This window comes from Citrus clementina, unplaced genomic scaffold (genome assembly GCF_000493195.1).
Source record: "Citrus clementina cultivar Clemenules unplaced genomic scaffold, Citrus_clementina_v1.0 scaffold_5, whole genome shotgun sequence".
Classification (NCBI taxonomy): Eukaryota; Viridiplantae; Streptophyta; class Magnoliopsida; order Sapindales; family Rutaceae; genus Citrus; species Citrus x clementina.
In genome coordinates this window covers 28,501,617-28,517,270 of record NW_006262201.1, presented here as the reverse complement: position 1 = coordinate 28,517,270, position 15,654 = coordinate 28,501,617, and the positions used below count along the sequence as shown (strand labels likewise).

Below are 15,654 nucleotides of genomic sequence, written 5' to 3'. Positions count from 1 at the left end.
TAAATATTAAATTATGTCGATGATACACAAATCTAGTTGGCATATATAAAATGAGAAAGCAAGACTTAGGCTTACCTCGAACATCGAATGTTCCTTTGAATCCCGTATCACGTAGATGTAATTCTCTTAACGAAGAAAAGACAGTCAGAGAAGATAAGATGCTACGATTGAGTTTGATACCACTTAAACCGAGGAGGATTTCAACTTTTTTCAAAACCTGTAAAAATAATAAACCAAAGGGCAAAGAATCTAAACTAAATTGTAAAAGGTAGCAAATTTTTTTTATGGTAAATTGTAGTACCTTATGAGACCACAAATTTGTCAATCTTGATCCCGCCACTGTCTAGTTCCTCTAAATCTCTCAAAGAATCAAATTTTGTAATAAGTACAAATTGAGTTGAATGTTTCAAACCTCACCACAAATAATAAGAAGTTGTGGAGGTGTTTGGTTCGCTATTAGAGTCTTTTTGTTAATTGTAAATTCAAGACATATGAAAGTACAAGATGAAATTACAAGAAACATTAAAACTTGTTTTTATAAATTGCTTAAAACTGTTTTTTTAATATTAATCATAAAAAAATTGAATTCAAAGCCTTGAATCTTATTTTAGCAAGTTAATGAAAGAGCTTGAAGTTTTAATTATGTACCTTTAACGTCAATACTTCCTTCCAATCTATTCCACAATAAATTTAATGATCTTAATGATGAAAGATGAGTTAGAGATGATAAAATGCTATTATTGAATGAGTTTCCACTTAAATTAAGCATCTTCAAGTTGTTCAATCTTGATAGCCTCTCTAGACCTGCAAGCCAAATAATAAAAAAAAAAGATCATAGATACTAGTGTATTTCAAAATTAATTAATCACTTAAAAAAATATGTCAAAATTGTCAACTGAATGAATATGCATATAGTTGCTCAGTCTTGATATTCCACTTAAATTAGGAGAGAAGAAGTAAATTAATTAAATTAAACGAAGCACCTTCATTCTCAACACAACCGGCTATGTTGTTGCGAGTTAAATCAAGTGACTCAAGTTGTTGGAAGGGAGTAAACAAAGAAGCATTCAGATACCAACTGTACTCTCCCCCATACCTGTAAGAAAGGTCTAGCGCTATCACTCGACTTGTGGTGTTGCTGCACTCAACCGTTTCCCACTGACAACAATCAGTAGCTCCCTCACCATCTACCCAGTCGTAAAGAGAATTAAGAGGATCATTGAAGAAATGTTTGAGTCTCAAAAAAGCAAATCTCTCGTGATCCAAACATCCCTCACTCCACCCACTTTTAAATATTATTAATAACATAATAAACATTATCATCATTTTTGATTTTGAACCACCCATTCTAACTATATCTCTAACTGTGAAAAAACACACACGCTCTTTCTGTCTTTGGAACCAACTAGAGGGCTCTACGCTATTTGTATATAACACATCTAACAATTTATACACCCAACTAACTCATAGTTGGCTTATTTTGTTGTTTTCTCCAAGTCTTTCATGCATTAATTTTCTTCCCTTTTTTTCCATATTTGTCATTTTGCTATAATTTGCACCAGCAACGTGTTTTGAGCTAGCATTAAAGAATAATTGAGATGACAAATGGATAGAAACTAATAAAACTAATAAAAGTATGTGTGTTTAATAAGAGAACAATTATACCTTTTTATTATATTTCAACCTAAAAATTTGCTCTAAATAAAAATATGATAATAAAAAAATATGAATAATATATATTTGTAAAAAAAAAAAATTTATGTGTCCATTTTGAAAATTAGAGAGTATATGTAAATATGATTATCAAAACAAACCATAAAAATGTTGTTATTTTTTTTCTTTTAAAAAATTCACCATTATAAAAAGGCCCAAAGACTTCTTCATCTTTTAGAAGTCTTTGGGCCTTTTTTTTCTCCTGTTTCTTTCATTTGTATTTTGATCCACAAGGCAAAAAAATTAAATTCCACCCGTTTGGCATTTTGTGGAGGTTACATCTCCATGTTTTTACTTAGAATTTAGAAAGAGGTGGAGACGTGGAGTCAATGCGGTCAAGTGCTCAATTATTGTTAGTTAGCAAAATATAATTTTTGGCGAGATGAATTTGTTGTAAAAAAGTTTTTGGAAAAAATAATAATCTTGGGAACTTGTTCGATTATCGCCACAAAGGCACACGTACGTCTATTTGTGAACCAATCGATAGAGATCAAATTTCAAGTCATGAACTTGTATTGTCAGCAAACATCTAATTACTTTAGATATTTGTATCGTTTAATTAATTAATGATCACTCTGAAATTACAGAGGTTGGCAGAATATTCCCCTGAAATTAATTAATTTTACCGAAAGAGAATTATTAGACAAACTAAGTGTGTCTAGTTTTTGTGTTGTTTTCTAGCAATGAACTTGGAAACTTTCCACTTAAGTTGGAATAGGAATTTGGAAAATGTGCCAACAAGTTCGTGACCTGACAATGAGATATATAGAAGTTGTATAATTAGAATTTGAGGGAGCAAAAATCGTGACTCTAATTTTGCATATATTTGATTATTTCAACACTTGATTGGTTTTGAATGGTCCAAGAATGGCCAAGTGACAATGCGACTTGGAAGTGATAGTTTGAAAAAGTGAGATCTTCAATTGATATTAGATAAATGACAGTAGATGAGGATATATTTCCAGTAAGCTTATGGAGAGAGACATATTAAACTTGAAGTAAGAAGTCATATTTTCCAATCACCAAAGACAATTTATTGTACCCGGAATATAATTATGGTCAATAAAAGAAAAAACTCTTGCAGATGCATCAACAGATTGGGTTGAAAAAATAATTAATCCTTTAGCTAATAACAATTAATGAATGCATAAAATCTTATATCTTTTAACATAAACATTAAATATTAATTTTGTTAATAGTCACAAACTTAGGCAGGCATAATTTGGTCACGAAAACAATAAATCTATACGTTCTTAAAGACTATTTATTATAATAAGAAATCAATTAATATAATTTTTATAAGAGAAGAAGAGAGACTAAGTACTCTTCATAAAGAAATGTATCATTAAGTTTAGAATATGATAGTCAATGGTGGAAAAATTAACATGCTCCTAATTTAACATGCGCCTAATTTATGACCAAATATTCTAAATCTTTGAAAAATTTAACAAATCGTTTCAGTAAAATATGAATCACATTCCACACATTTTAGAAATCTTATCATTTTTTTTCTTTTTTCATTAAATTATGTTTTGGTCCACACGGCCGAAAATTAAATTCCACGCGTTTTGCATTTGGTGGAATTCTATATATTATTTTTATTTTACAAAACTTTTGTCGGTGGAGTCAACGGGGCTAGCAATTCATTGAAGGGTCCCGAGAATCAAAGGTGCTTACTCAATTATTATTTGTGAAGTTGTAGACTTGTAGGTCAGCTACCAGAGTCGACACGTTGTAATGTTTCTTTACTGTCAATTTCATTGTGTCTAGAATATGATAGTCAATAGCGGAAAAATTAACATGAGCGTAATTTATGACCAAATATTTTAAATCCTTAATAAATTTAAGTTGTTTCAATAAAATATGGATCACCTTCCACACATTTTAGAAATTTTATCTTTTTTTTTATTAAATTATGTTTTGGTCCACACGGCCGAAAATTAAATTCCACGCGTTTTGCATTTGGTGGAATTCTATGAATTTTTTTTTTAATTTTCCAAAACTTTTGTCGGTGGAGTCAACGGGGCTAGAAATTTGGGTCCCGAGAATCAAATGTGTGTACTCAATTATTTTTTGTAAAGTTGTAGACTTGTAGGGCAGCTACCGGAGTCGACACTCAACGCGTTGTAATGTTTGTTTACTGTCAATTTCATTGTTGGTCGTGTCCAACACGCTAAAGAATCCAATTCTGCATAAACACATAAAATTAAAGACTTAAAACAGAGTTTAAGTAATTAATAATTTAACTTGAAACAAATTAAAAAGGAGAATTTAATTATTGAATTCCACGTTGTGCTATTGAAAATTAAAAAAAAAAAAAGTTGTCGTGGCCTATGTCAATTAGATAATCACTACAAATCAGCAGCTATGGACAGAAACTTGCAATTAGATAATCTGTAGTTACGAGTTTGAATTCAAATTCCCTGTATCGGAGTTTAGTAAGTATTAAGCACTAAAATTAAAGCGCAACAGTTTTTTAAAGGAAGAGAGATTTATTGAATGCACTTAGTTTTAACTCAGTTAAATATCATGAATTTAATTATTGAATTCCACATTGTGCTATTGAAATAAAAGAATTATTGTCACCTCAATCAATTAGATAATCACTACAAATTAGCAGCTATGGACAGCAACTCGCAATTAGATAATCTGTATTACGAGTTTGATTTCAAATACCCTGCATCAGAGTTCAATAAATATTAAGCACTAAACTCAAAAGGTAGCAGTTTTTTAAAGCAAAAGAGATTTATTGATTGCACTTAGTTTTAACTCAATTAAATATCATGAAAATTAATAGATTAATTTACATAATGGTTTTAAACTATATGTTAATTGAATAAGATTGTCTACAATAAAATAATAACTAGAAGTCATCCATATTTTAACAAGATAAAACCACTAATGTCGCTAATAATAATTCACATATAGGTCACTAATGCTTCCTAACATCACAATTACATAAGATGATTTAAAAGTGATATGGAAACTGTCCATATCAATTAAATTATCATCAAAAGATTCTTAAATCTGGGGGCTTGCAATAGTAGACCAGCATCTCTCAGAATGTATTTTATTTCTGAAATCAACATTAGACCACGTCGTATCTGATCCTGGAAAGGTACTCGGACTGTGCATTGTTAATAAACTGTTACTGGAAAGGTACTCGGACTGTGCATTGTTAATAAACTGTTATTATTGCCAGCCGATCCTGAGTCAATTAGGTAATCAGAATTAGTCCACCCGTTTTCATTCATTGGAGGGTATGTTAATCTTTTCCATTGTTTCAGGGCAAGTCGCACCATAACCCAAAGAGCAGTGGACATATTCAATATCGCTGCAGTAAACATCTCCATCCCCACGCGAAGGGTGATTTCCTGTGTGGGTTGTGATTTCAAATTCTTCAATATCAAGATCATATTTACCCAATTTCAATATTTGTTGACGATTATTGTATTTAGTTTTTACTCGATTAAAACTCATAATTGATCAATCAAGATCAATCAGTTAAATTTAAACACTTTCATGCTATGAAAGCATCATTGCTAATGTAACAAAATGCTTAATAATATGTTAACACCATAAAATCTACCTTGATAGGGTTCTTGCCAGTGATCATCCTATTCCTTCAAGACAAATCACAAAGGCCACATTCAAGGAAGAAAACTTCCCTCTTTCAGCATATCACATCTGGTTAATTCTTCAATTTCCTGTACTAGAGCAGGGAAAAATCGTATGCATAAACAGCTTCAAATGAGGAAACTTCAACTATGGAGGCTAAAATGATGAAGAAATCGGTGGCATTCGCTCCGTGATCTTTCTTTCCAAACTCTGCAAGATTGGCAACAACTTTGTTCAAACAAACACTCATCTTTCGTTTCTCATAAAACCTTAAGAACTTCAGCCATCTCAGTACATCCTGCAATATTTAACGTAGCTGAAGCCTCTTTTCCTAATGAAGTTATGCTCAGACCTAATTGCCCTGACCCAATTGCCCTGACAGCATTATAATGACTGGCATGCAGCGCCATTAACTTTTCAATGTAGCTCTTGCTAGAAAGCTTTAGATTAATGATGACAAGTAATGTTGCACCCTTTTCATCAAGACAGGAGCAGGTTTTTGCAGATTAACAACCAGCCACTCATAATCTGACAAAGTAGCTTCAGATAATGGCTCCAAAAACTCACATCTGGCCAGAATTTCAGCCGGGAGTACTCCAGCAATTAAGTTAGTATCCAGACTTGGTTTACCCTCCAGAAGTTCTTCAGGCAACTTAACCAGAGTACTTTCAAGGGCAGAGGGAGATGCACCCGGGATAACCTCTTGCTTGCAAGGCAATGCTCTCGCTGTTTGCAAGCAGAATTCTATCCATTGATGGATTAATGGAGATGGACCTCTGACTCGCCCTCCAATTTGTTGTGTTTCAAGTCTTGAGGCAGCAGGGATTGCCTATAAAGAGAATACAAACTTATTAGCCACATTACGTGTTTACTGATTGCTAATATGAAGGAGATAACAATGTGAATATCGAAGTAGAATGGCAGGCAGCTAGCACCAGACTTGGGAACAACACAGCAACATTAGACATATGTTTGACAGCAGGAAGAACATCACTAATCCACCCAACAGCAACCCATACATCTCCAATTGCAAATGCCTTCAGATAGTGTGTACAGTCAAACAGTCGAACCTATATAAAACCCAATAAACGCAGATATTGTAATATTGTTACCGGTATCGACAAAGATATTAGCATCTAAAACAAATTATTGTAGAAGATAAACAATGGGGAGGCGCATGGGCATTCTACATATTGTTAGACATCTTGAAGCCCCCATAATAGGATTGATCAAATGTTAGGTAACCTAAAAGATGCGACAACTATCTTTCATATTACATGTGCCCTTAACTCAAACCGGGCAAAGTATACAATTTCAATAACTAGAACTTATAGATGATTCTACTAGAATACTATGCACAGTAGATTTATAATATTCATAAATCAAAACCTATCATCGTTCACCTGAAAGACTCCTGAGTTGCACAAACCAATTTCACTACGCCATACCAAAACTTTGTTGAACTTTCCTGGATCCACCTGATTGCACCTACTATCCTCCTTCATTACAGCTAATAACCACATAATTTAATTTTTTTGAAATTGGCATGCCAGACAATTTTGGTCAATTACAAACATATTTCTGCCTAAAAATGCATCCATCAAAGGACACTGACTTCTTGTTGTCACTTCATTTTGTTAGTCTCTATTGCTCGCGCATTCACATTAAGGAAACGAACCAAATGGAGCCAATTTACCCACACCACATTATTATGGATTTTCATTGCTTTGGGTTTTTGTTAATTTAATGAGACAGAATCTCACATCCCTTGCCATTTCTTCAGCTAAATTTAGGAGCAAAAGCCTTTATTGCATCCATCTCAGGAGAGAACACCAACATATGTATTAATATGTATGAAAAGGAAAAGACAACACTAACATATGCATTTATATGTATGAAAAGGAGAAGAAAACACTAACATATGCATTCATATGTATGAAGAAGCAGACTTTTACAAACAAAATCAGTTGTCAGGCAATAACATGCAATGACCAGATATCATTTCTGTAAGAGTACCTGGTTCGCCAGTAATGCCAGATTCTGCTGAACAGCAATCTTCCCACCAGCAACTTGCGAATCAATATTGTTTGAATTGTATGATGCTCCCCTATACTTCAAAACTGAACCAATAACCTCTCGGGGAGAATTAACCATTGAAATTCTTCCTGCGAGCTCAGGCTGCCACAGATCTTTCCAGTCCTACAATACATTTTCATTAATCATGTTATTGTGCATAGAATGCAGATCTCTCAAAACAGCATCAACAAATTTCTCATTCTAATTTCCAGTGTGAACAAATTGTGCAATGACCAGAGCATCTCAAAATAAATAACAACTCTGCAGCCTAATCCTTCCTGTTCCAAGCAGGCACATGTTGAAAACGAGGAAAAAAAAAGAGCCATCAAATGCCCCCAAAAAACTACCATTTGGCAGTTCATTTCAGAAAACAACTTCAAACAAGATCTTACTAATTGATGCCCAAATAAACTTTGCCTCATCATTTCTACATGTCACAATGAACAACATTTAAACATCAATAAACAGGATCAAACCAGTTTTATTATGTTTTTGGAATGTACTGATAGTCTCACACTAAGATGATGAGGAACTGTAAATTATTTGACTAAAGATGTTACTTTTTATTGTTAGAGCGGTGAAATTTTTATTTTAATTATTAGAAGCAGATATCCAGTGGGGATTATATAAAGGTTGAGAGATATCTTGGTATAAAAAAGGGAAAAAAGAATGAAGATCCCCTGTCCTTATTCATTTAAATTTTGACCATTTTCGAGACAAAACTTGACTACAGAATAATAAACTACTGAACTGTTTTCTCCCCATATTCTTTATTTTGAGATATCTTCTCCAAGGTAACCCACGTATCAAAGCATACTTCATACATTGGAAAAATTCTCCGTCATTACAGATGATAATTTGAATTGTGAGACATGAGACACACTGTGTGTTTGTTTTACCAAACTCAAGTTAGTTGGCTACGCTAAACGACATTGACAATGTTCAGTATTCAGCTCAAGATTCTGCAACTTTTTGGGTCAAACTGAACATAACTGAAAAAATAATGATCAACCTACAATAGGGATTAGTAGTTAGACCAATTGCTCAATCTTAGGCAAGAAAAATTTAGTGCTACTGACTGTCTCTCCCATTTTGAAGTGCTCATGTCGCATTGCGACGTCAGTTAGCATGTTTCAGTGGCATTGACCAAATTTATTAATTGCATCAAGCAGGAGGTTAACTGCACTGTACTAGGATCCTGGATGATGTCTACTCTGTGGCCTTAGAAATTGGAAGTTACCCCCACCTTCATAACTCCCTAGACATTTTAATGGATATTTTAATTGGCAGTCAATAGGTTCTCACGGTTATAGTATCTTAAGCTCTGATATTAACCCTGACTTACGAGCTAGCATACCCAAGGAGACAATATTTAATTTTTCTAGTTCACATCCTAGCAACTCACTTATTAAGTGACATCACTACATGCTACAGTGGCATAGCTTCTCATTGATCTGAGTGTACATTTGAGTACAACGACAAAGTTTAATGAACCATTTGTAGAAGATAATATCATTGAGTTTATAGACTCTTTCAGGGATGCCATTGTTACGCGTCAATGAGATGCTTCTAAAGATATTATCATCAAAAATATTGAAGAGAAAGGCAGTCTTGATTTTGTTTGATATAAAACTAAATGAGTTTAAAGAAAATTATTACCTCAATCGGAGCCAAATTATGCTTTCGAAATTTACTTTTCTTGTAGGCTATCACCGTTGTGCCCCACCTGTGACTTAAGCATTTGAACCAATCTTGGTCTTCAGCTCCAGCTATTGGCTCAATCAATCTCTTTTTAATGGCAAAACTAAGCCACGAATCACCAACACTAACCAAATCAGCAGCCATATAAGAAGCTGACTTAGCCTTAACTTTGTTAAAGGGCACAGATAAATTGTTAAAGATCCCATCAATGCTAGCACACAAATTCATCTGAAACTTCAATCTCTTTCCTTGACTTCGCATAAAATCCTTAACCCAAGATTGAGGCACTGAATTCTGAAGAGAAACAAACCTTACAGGCACGGTCAATGCGTACTTTTTCGATTTCCAATTCTCAAATTATTGTTTCAACTTCTCATCCTCTTCTTGTTCTGTGCCTTGATTAAGCAATTGGTCTTGTTGGGTCACAACTGGAGTGAGAGGGAGCTGCGTGGGACCGGCCGAGCAAATACGGACTCCGAATCCGAGAAAGAGTAGGACGATCGCAGAAGCCAGTTGAAGAGGGAGCTTGAAATGGAGATAGGGAGGCTGTCGGTCACTGTGATGGCCTAAATTGAGCGTGGTTAGGGTATGGCAATTAAGAAAGGGCATAAGAAGAGTTTAGTTAACTACGAATTTTGTTATAAAAATTATAACAAAATAAAAATTGGAAATAACTTTTTGTTGGTAACTTTTTAAAAAAGTTAAGGAAAGTTTTTTAAGAAAGTTATAAAATGGACATTCTGTTTTTGTTATTAACTTTTTGTCAGCTATAGTTTTAAACCTAGCTTAATGGTTTTCCAACAATTTTGTTTTGTTAACTACGAATTTATATTTTGGGAGAGATTGAGGATTAAAAACTGATTTGCATTTTGTCCACCATTTTACTTAAAAAATGATATTTGGCCACAAAAAAAATATTATCATAACAGAAGCGATAGTATTATAACATAAACGGTGTTGTCCTTTTGTGTGCTACAAAAATAATGCAGCATGAACATTACCCTTTTTTTATTGATAATATTCAAATATCAGTATTAAAAAAAAAAATTTACAAGCTTCATATAAATATATATTTGATTTTAACTAGAATATGTGATTTAAACCGAAAAGAAGGAAACTGAATGCCTATTTATAGCTTCATCTACTGACTCAGCAACTCATGCCTACATTTCAAATTGGGGTTTCACTTCATACTGAATCTTACTGTTGTCATCACTTTAGGGTTTCAATTTCTCACTCACTCACTCACTCACCCCAAAGTTGCTAAAAAAGTAAAATAATTCTTTCTTTTTGTTTACTAGTTTCTAATTTTAAAGAAACCCTTGGGTGTTTTTTGATAGACATTTACTATATGTACGTTCTTAGCTCTTAATCATATTACTGTGTAAATTTTGTGTTCTCTGGGTTCTCTTGAACCTGTTCGAAAATTAAATAAAAATAATTTCCATTCAAGAACTTTCATTTGGGGTCATTTTAATATAATATTCCAAGAAAAGAAGTGATTTCAAATTCTAATATTTGCGTCAATATAAGTAGTCAAATTGAATATGTTAGTGAAATGCTGCCTTACTGTCCCATTGAATATGATTCAGCTAACTGGGCTAGAGCTTGTGGATGCCAGTGGCACTGAACAAAGTATTGGGTGGTAATTTTAAGACCACGCTATGCCCAAAACCCAAGTTAGGCGATTACAAATACGGGAATCAATGTCACTTTGCTAGGAATGGAGAGGATAGATTGCTTAGTGAAATGCAACTTTGTAGAATGCTGAGAGATGTGCGGAAGTTTCTACTCAGTTTAGGCTCAGTTTAAGAATAGCCTGGTGATAAACATTTTGAGTGGTGGATCTTCTGTGGATAACAGAAGTAGGTCTATTCAATGGGAACGCAACAATGGGCTTGCTAACTCGCTCAGATTGTGCAAATGTTAAAAGCAGAATGCCAGTTGTATGAAGTTTTGTCATTTTCTTTATAGAACTATGAAAGCTTGGAGTCCACGATTCAATGGAATCTCGGGCTATGCCAATGATTGTTTCAAGCACTTTTTCTACTTTCAATGTCCAGAATAAGACTATTTCTAAGCAGCAAGTGCAGGATATGAAGTGCAAATCAAAATAGACAGAAGTGAAGAGGAAGATAAGTGGTATATATATTGATTGGATTGAAGATACACCACTTTTGCCTAGTTCTTAGAACAAAGCAGAAAGCTATAGTTAAAAATATACCTTATGCTAAAGATAAGTAGTCAATAGTTCTATTAATGCATAACTTTGCGATTAATATTTCTTAGTTTCAGTATATACATTTCAGGGTGATTGCTGTCTATTTTAAGGGCTTTTAATAGAATTTAGTAGCCTTGATTTTCAATCTCAGTGTTTTGCGGCTATTATCTACATCTCTCTGTCACATTTTTCAAGTTTCAATGATCAATTAGTAGTTAGCCTTATGAAGAATGTACGCACCATAACCATGTACTTCAAATAGCAAACCTGCATTTTATTGAACTGTGAACTACTGATTCAATAAAACTCAACATAAGCTAACAAGTATTTGTGAAATTGCTTCATAGTACATTGTTTGAAGTATATAAACTAATATACGATTATTAATGGGCTCGTGAGCCAACCCCATTAATTATATGTACATATATATAATGTTACCATCAATATGATATGTGACATCCCATAACAGCTAATTATAGATCTTTATCCATTTTCATAATTTGCCTTCTGGCTTCCACTGCTTGTCACTAAATTCAAAATCCATTGCACCTCAAAACAACATGAGAAATCTTACGGGCAAATCATGACCAGTTCAAAGATAATAGCGATTATAGGGAAAGAAAATTAAAATCGAAGACGCATATAAAATAATCAAGCTACTGATGAACAAAATAACATGAAAGTATAAGTATTTATACTATACCTTCACTTATTAGGAAGTTTGTTTCGCTATTGGGTAAGATCAAGCTCTCTGCATATCCTATTGGCAAAAGGAAATCACACACATGTGATCTCTCTCTCTCTCTCTCTACACACACACACACATATACACACGCATATACATATACATGCATGGTCATCATTTTAGAAACCGATTGAGAAATCATTGTCAGAGTTTAAATTTGCACAATGACTAGTCATGTTGCTAAAAAGAAAAAGATTGAGATTGAAAGAAATTCATTATCATCAAATTGGTCCAATATCCACTTCCAGATTATATGACATGCTTAATATTGAATCATCTTCACTATTGATGCGAGATTCTGGTGCCTGCTCGTCTGCGACCAGGATCTCTCCTCAACTCCCGAACTCACGACCAACCTAGGATACTTCACGTAACTCTTCTAACCGAGCAGAGCTATGCGTTGTATGACTTAGCAGACTCCTGCGCACACAAAAAATGGTCAGAGCACGCCGGAGAAACCCTCCTACGCTCAAATCAGAAATTTAGGTTTACTTTTTGGGAAACTCGGCCACTGATCTCGTGGCTCTCTCATGATCTCTTAGGCAGTGGAACACCTATGAGTGTTTCTCTCCTTTTTTTAGTAAATGCTCTTATTTCTTAAGTTCTAGTGTAAAAGTGTCTAACCCATTTACCTTCGTTGATTACCGTTTTATAGCATTCCTACGAATCCGGTGCCCCACGATCCACGTCCATCACCTTCCTCAGCTCACGGAAGTGGATGCCTGAATGTCGTAGTTGCGACTGAGTGGGTTTCGTGCCTAGATTCTTGAATAGGAGTACACGTCTCGCTAACCATTATAGACTAGGTTTGCCGACCCCGATCTTCAGCAGGAAAGGCTCTCGGCTCCTAGCAGGAACCTTGTTCGAATTATAGTCCAAAAGAGGATGTCCTTGTGATTGAGCAGAGAATTCCTACTCTTGGATATTTGCTACCAGACTTCACATGTCTGCTCAATTACAAGGAGACCGGCTCCTCGTTTAGGGTATGGCTAGTTGGCGAGAAATGCACCCTCAAACATTCACTGTGTGGATCAAATACGTTTTCGAATAGTGTATTAATCTACAATCTACTGCAATAATTTGTTAGGACCCTACATCAACAAATTATGGGATTAGTTGGTTTATTAACCCTAATACATCCGGACAAGTCAATCATTTCATGAGAAGCAAAATGAATTTTGCATCCCATGAAACACAACATACTGAGCTAGTTGAACTTGTGGATATACGCGGGTAACGTAAGCATGCTTTCACATTTTGAAAGATTTATTTTTTTAAGATTTAGTATTTTTGGGATCCTATTGAGATACAGGGGGTGGTGAAGATCTATAGATTTTAACTTGACAGCTTCCTATAACCAAAGATACATAACTATACTAAATGAGCATCATTCAATTTCAAAGTTATTCATTATAAATACTTAAAGCAAGAAAAATAGATACTTTGGTAATAGCAATACATTATACCTTTTCTCTTTTCCAAATTTGCTTAACCTTACTACAAGGCAAGCTCCGTTCAATCAGGTTCTCCAATTCAAAATCTGATGGCAATATTTTCAAAGGATATTTATGCCAATGAAGATTTCTCAATTCTATAGGAAGGTATTCTAAACCTTAGTGAAGTTGCACCCTGGAGCTTATAATTGGAACACCATCATACTCAGATATATAAAATTTCAACAATCTAAAATTTGATATTGTTTCAAAGGCTCGAGAATCTAAACGTATGTCTCTCATCCTAGAGAATTCAAGAATATACTTTCGGTTGCATCTGTCCGTTCTGAAAAGAAGCAAAGAATGAGTTGGCATAAATTTTCTTAGGAAAAAAATCCTAAAATTTACAAAGAGCTCCTTAAATGAAGACAAAACCCGCACTCGCTCAACTCTTTTTTTGTGTCATTTTAGTCTTCTTCAATCCCCCCCCCCCCTAAAACTTTAATCCAAGCGTTGAGTGTAAGTAAACTAAAATATGATTTTTGGATGCAAGTACAACACAATATGCCCATAAAAATGAAGAGCAGAAGTTAGAATCAAACCTCCAGCAATTGATATTTTGCAAACTAATGTTTGATTCTTCTGGGACTTATGTAATCGTTTTGATGGTGCAGTTGTTGAATTAGATTACATAGCCTCAGGTACCAATACCATTTTCACCATTTTGTTTTTATTTCATCTTTCCATCAAAGATGAAGGGGTGGGAAATTATCAAAGCAGCTGTTAGATGACAATTGCTTCTAGACCTGCAAGTAAAACCAAAGAATGAGCTCCATGAGGTAAATTTGAGTTAATGAAATCCCTTGTTCCTCCTAATGGTTATATACATTAATTAGGAGGGAGAAATTAAGTAAATTAAATTAAATGAAGGACCTTCATTCTCAACGCATGCAGCCGACTATTTTGTTACCAAGTTGTTGAAAGGGAGTAAAGAGAGAAGCATTCAGATACCACACTCCCAGATCGATATTTCTAGTAAGACTAAGGTGTAGTTGTACCACTCGGCCTGTGGAGTTGCTGCACTAAACCCTTTCCCTTTGTTCATCTACCCAGTTTTGAAGTCTATAAGGGGAATTGAAGAAATGTTTAAGCCGAAAATGAGCAAATTCCTCATGCTCCAAACATCCCTCACTCCACCCCCCCTCCTAATATTATTAATATGAGAACTAACATTGTCACCATTTTGGATTTTGAACCACCCATTCTAGCTATATCTCTAACTAATAAAAAACACACGTTCTCTCTTTCTCTATAACTATAAATAACAAAAGGGCTCTATGTTATTTATAACAAACACATTTTACAATTTATACACTCAGGCCCCAGCTAGTTTTCAGTTGACTTCTTTGGTAGTCTTCAGCCTTCTCAAAGCCTTTCGTCATGCCTTACTTTCAGCCTTCCTTTCCATATTTGTCATTTTGCTTTAATTTTCCACAGTTCTACCTTGGATGGTAATATTTAATTCGCCACGAATTGAGTGAAACGCTGGTCCGTTACCCACCCCACTTCAATATTAACAATATTAATAATAATAAAAAAATTCTTCAAGCAATTGAGATTTGACCCACCCCAGTCCCCACTTCAATATTAATATTAATGGGAAATCATAAATTCTTCTACAAATGAGTCATTATTCTAAAATTGTTATAACCATATATATTTAAAAAAAAAAAAACGAGAAGGGGAACTTGTTATTTTAAAAACTTCAATACGGCCAGAAATTAAAAGATTCCCAGCATCAAAGCTAATTATTGTAATAGATTTCTGGTGTGGCCACCCGAATCCGCACGTTTTTTAAGATTTTTTTTTCCAATCTTGTGTACCGTTCAACACTTATATATGCTTTGCAATTGATTAGTTAACAAAATAAAATTCTTGATCAGGTGTGCGGTAAAAAGAATTAAAAAGACTAAAAACCACTAATGAGTAACTTATTATTTTACAAAGCTTTACCTGGTGCTGTCAATACGGCGAGAAATTACAGGATCCCCAGCATGATAAGGAATTATTATTATTCTAGATTTGTGCGGTGGCGAAGTTAATACCATTTTTTTGTTTTTGAGTGAGCTGAATTTTTTTTTTCCCCT

At 34.2% G+C, this 15,654-nt stretch overlaps 2 protein-coding genes across 5 annotated transcripts; both read right to left on the bottom strand.

The window, feature by feature from the left end:
- Positions 1 to 302: 302 nt before the first annotated feature.
- Positions 303 to 1,388, bottom strand: LOC112098116 (receptor like protein 30-like). The gene is made up of 3 exons (XM_024183732.1): positions 984 to 1,388; positions 649 to 804; positions 303 to 376 (listed from the first exon to the last, which is right to left on the bottom strand). The coding sequence occupies exons 1-3, from the start codon at positions 1,345 to 1,347 to the stop codon at positions 303 to 305; spliced, it is 594 nt and encodes a 197-aa protein (XP_024039500.1). The 5' UTR covers positions 1,348 to 1,388.
- Positions 1,389 to 4,881: 3,493 nt separating this feature from the next.
- Positions 4,882 to 9,695, bottom strand: LOC112097728 (putrescine-binding periplasmic protein-like). Of its 4 annotated transcripts, XR_002905208.1 has the most exons (5): positions 9,067 to 9,695; positions 7,348 to 7,530; positions 6,267 to 6,401; positions 5,303 to 6,160; positions 4,882 to 5,087 (listed from the first exon to the last, which is right to left on the bottom strand). XR_002905208.1 is itself a non-coding variant. In XM_024183114.1 (4 exons), exons 1-4 carry the CDS (start codon positions 9,367 to 9,369, stop codon positions 5,774 to 5,776), a joined length of 1,008 nt encoding a protein of 335 aa, XP_024038882.1. In that variant the 5' UTR covers positions 9,370 to 9,695; the 3' UTR covers positions 5,141 to 5,773. The 4 variants fall into 4 exon arrangements, 3 of the variants coding, with proteins under 3 accessions (XP_024038882.1, XP_024038883.1, XP_024038884.1); XM_024183114.1 differs by lacking the exon at positions 4,882 to 5,087 and having other exon boundaries at positions 5,141 to 6,160; XM_024183115.1 differs by lacking the exon at positions 4,882 to 5,087 and having other exon boundaries at positions 5,141 to 6,160; positions 6,291 to 6,401.
- Positions 9,696 to 15,654: the final 5,959 nt, after the last annotated feature.

Coding starts and splice junctions, on each gene's coding strand:
- LOC112098116 (XM_024183732.1), bottom strand. CDS start 1,347: ATGGGTGGTTCAAAATCAAAAATGATGATAATGTTTATTATGTTATTA. Junction 805..983: donor CGGTTGTGTTGAGAATGAAG/GTGCTTCGTTTA, acceptor TTTGGCTTGCAG/GTCTAGAGAGGCTATCAAGA. Junction 377..648: donor AGGAAGTATTGACGTTAAAG/GTACATAATTAA, acceptor TACTTATTACAA/AATTTGATTCTTTGAGAGAT.
- LOC112097728 (XM_024183114.1), bottom strand. CDS start 9,369: ATGCGAAGTCAAGGAAAGAGATTGAAGTTTCAGATGAATTTGTGTGCT. Junction 6,402..7,347: donor TGGCATTACTGGCGAACCAG/GTACTCTTACAG, acceptor GGTTTTATATAG/GTTCGACTGTTTGACTGTAC. Junction 6,161..6,266: donor CTGTGTTGTTCCCAAGTCTG/GTGCTAGCTGCC, acceptor TTCTCTTTATAG/GCAATCCCTGCTGCCTCAAG.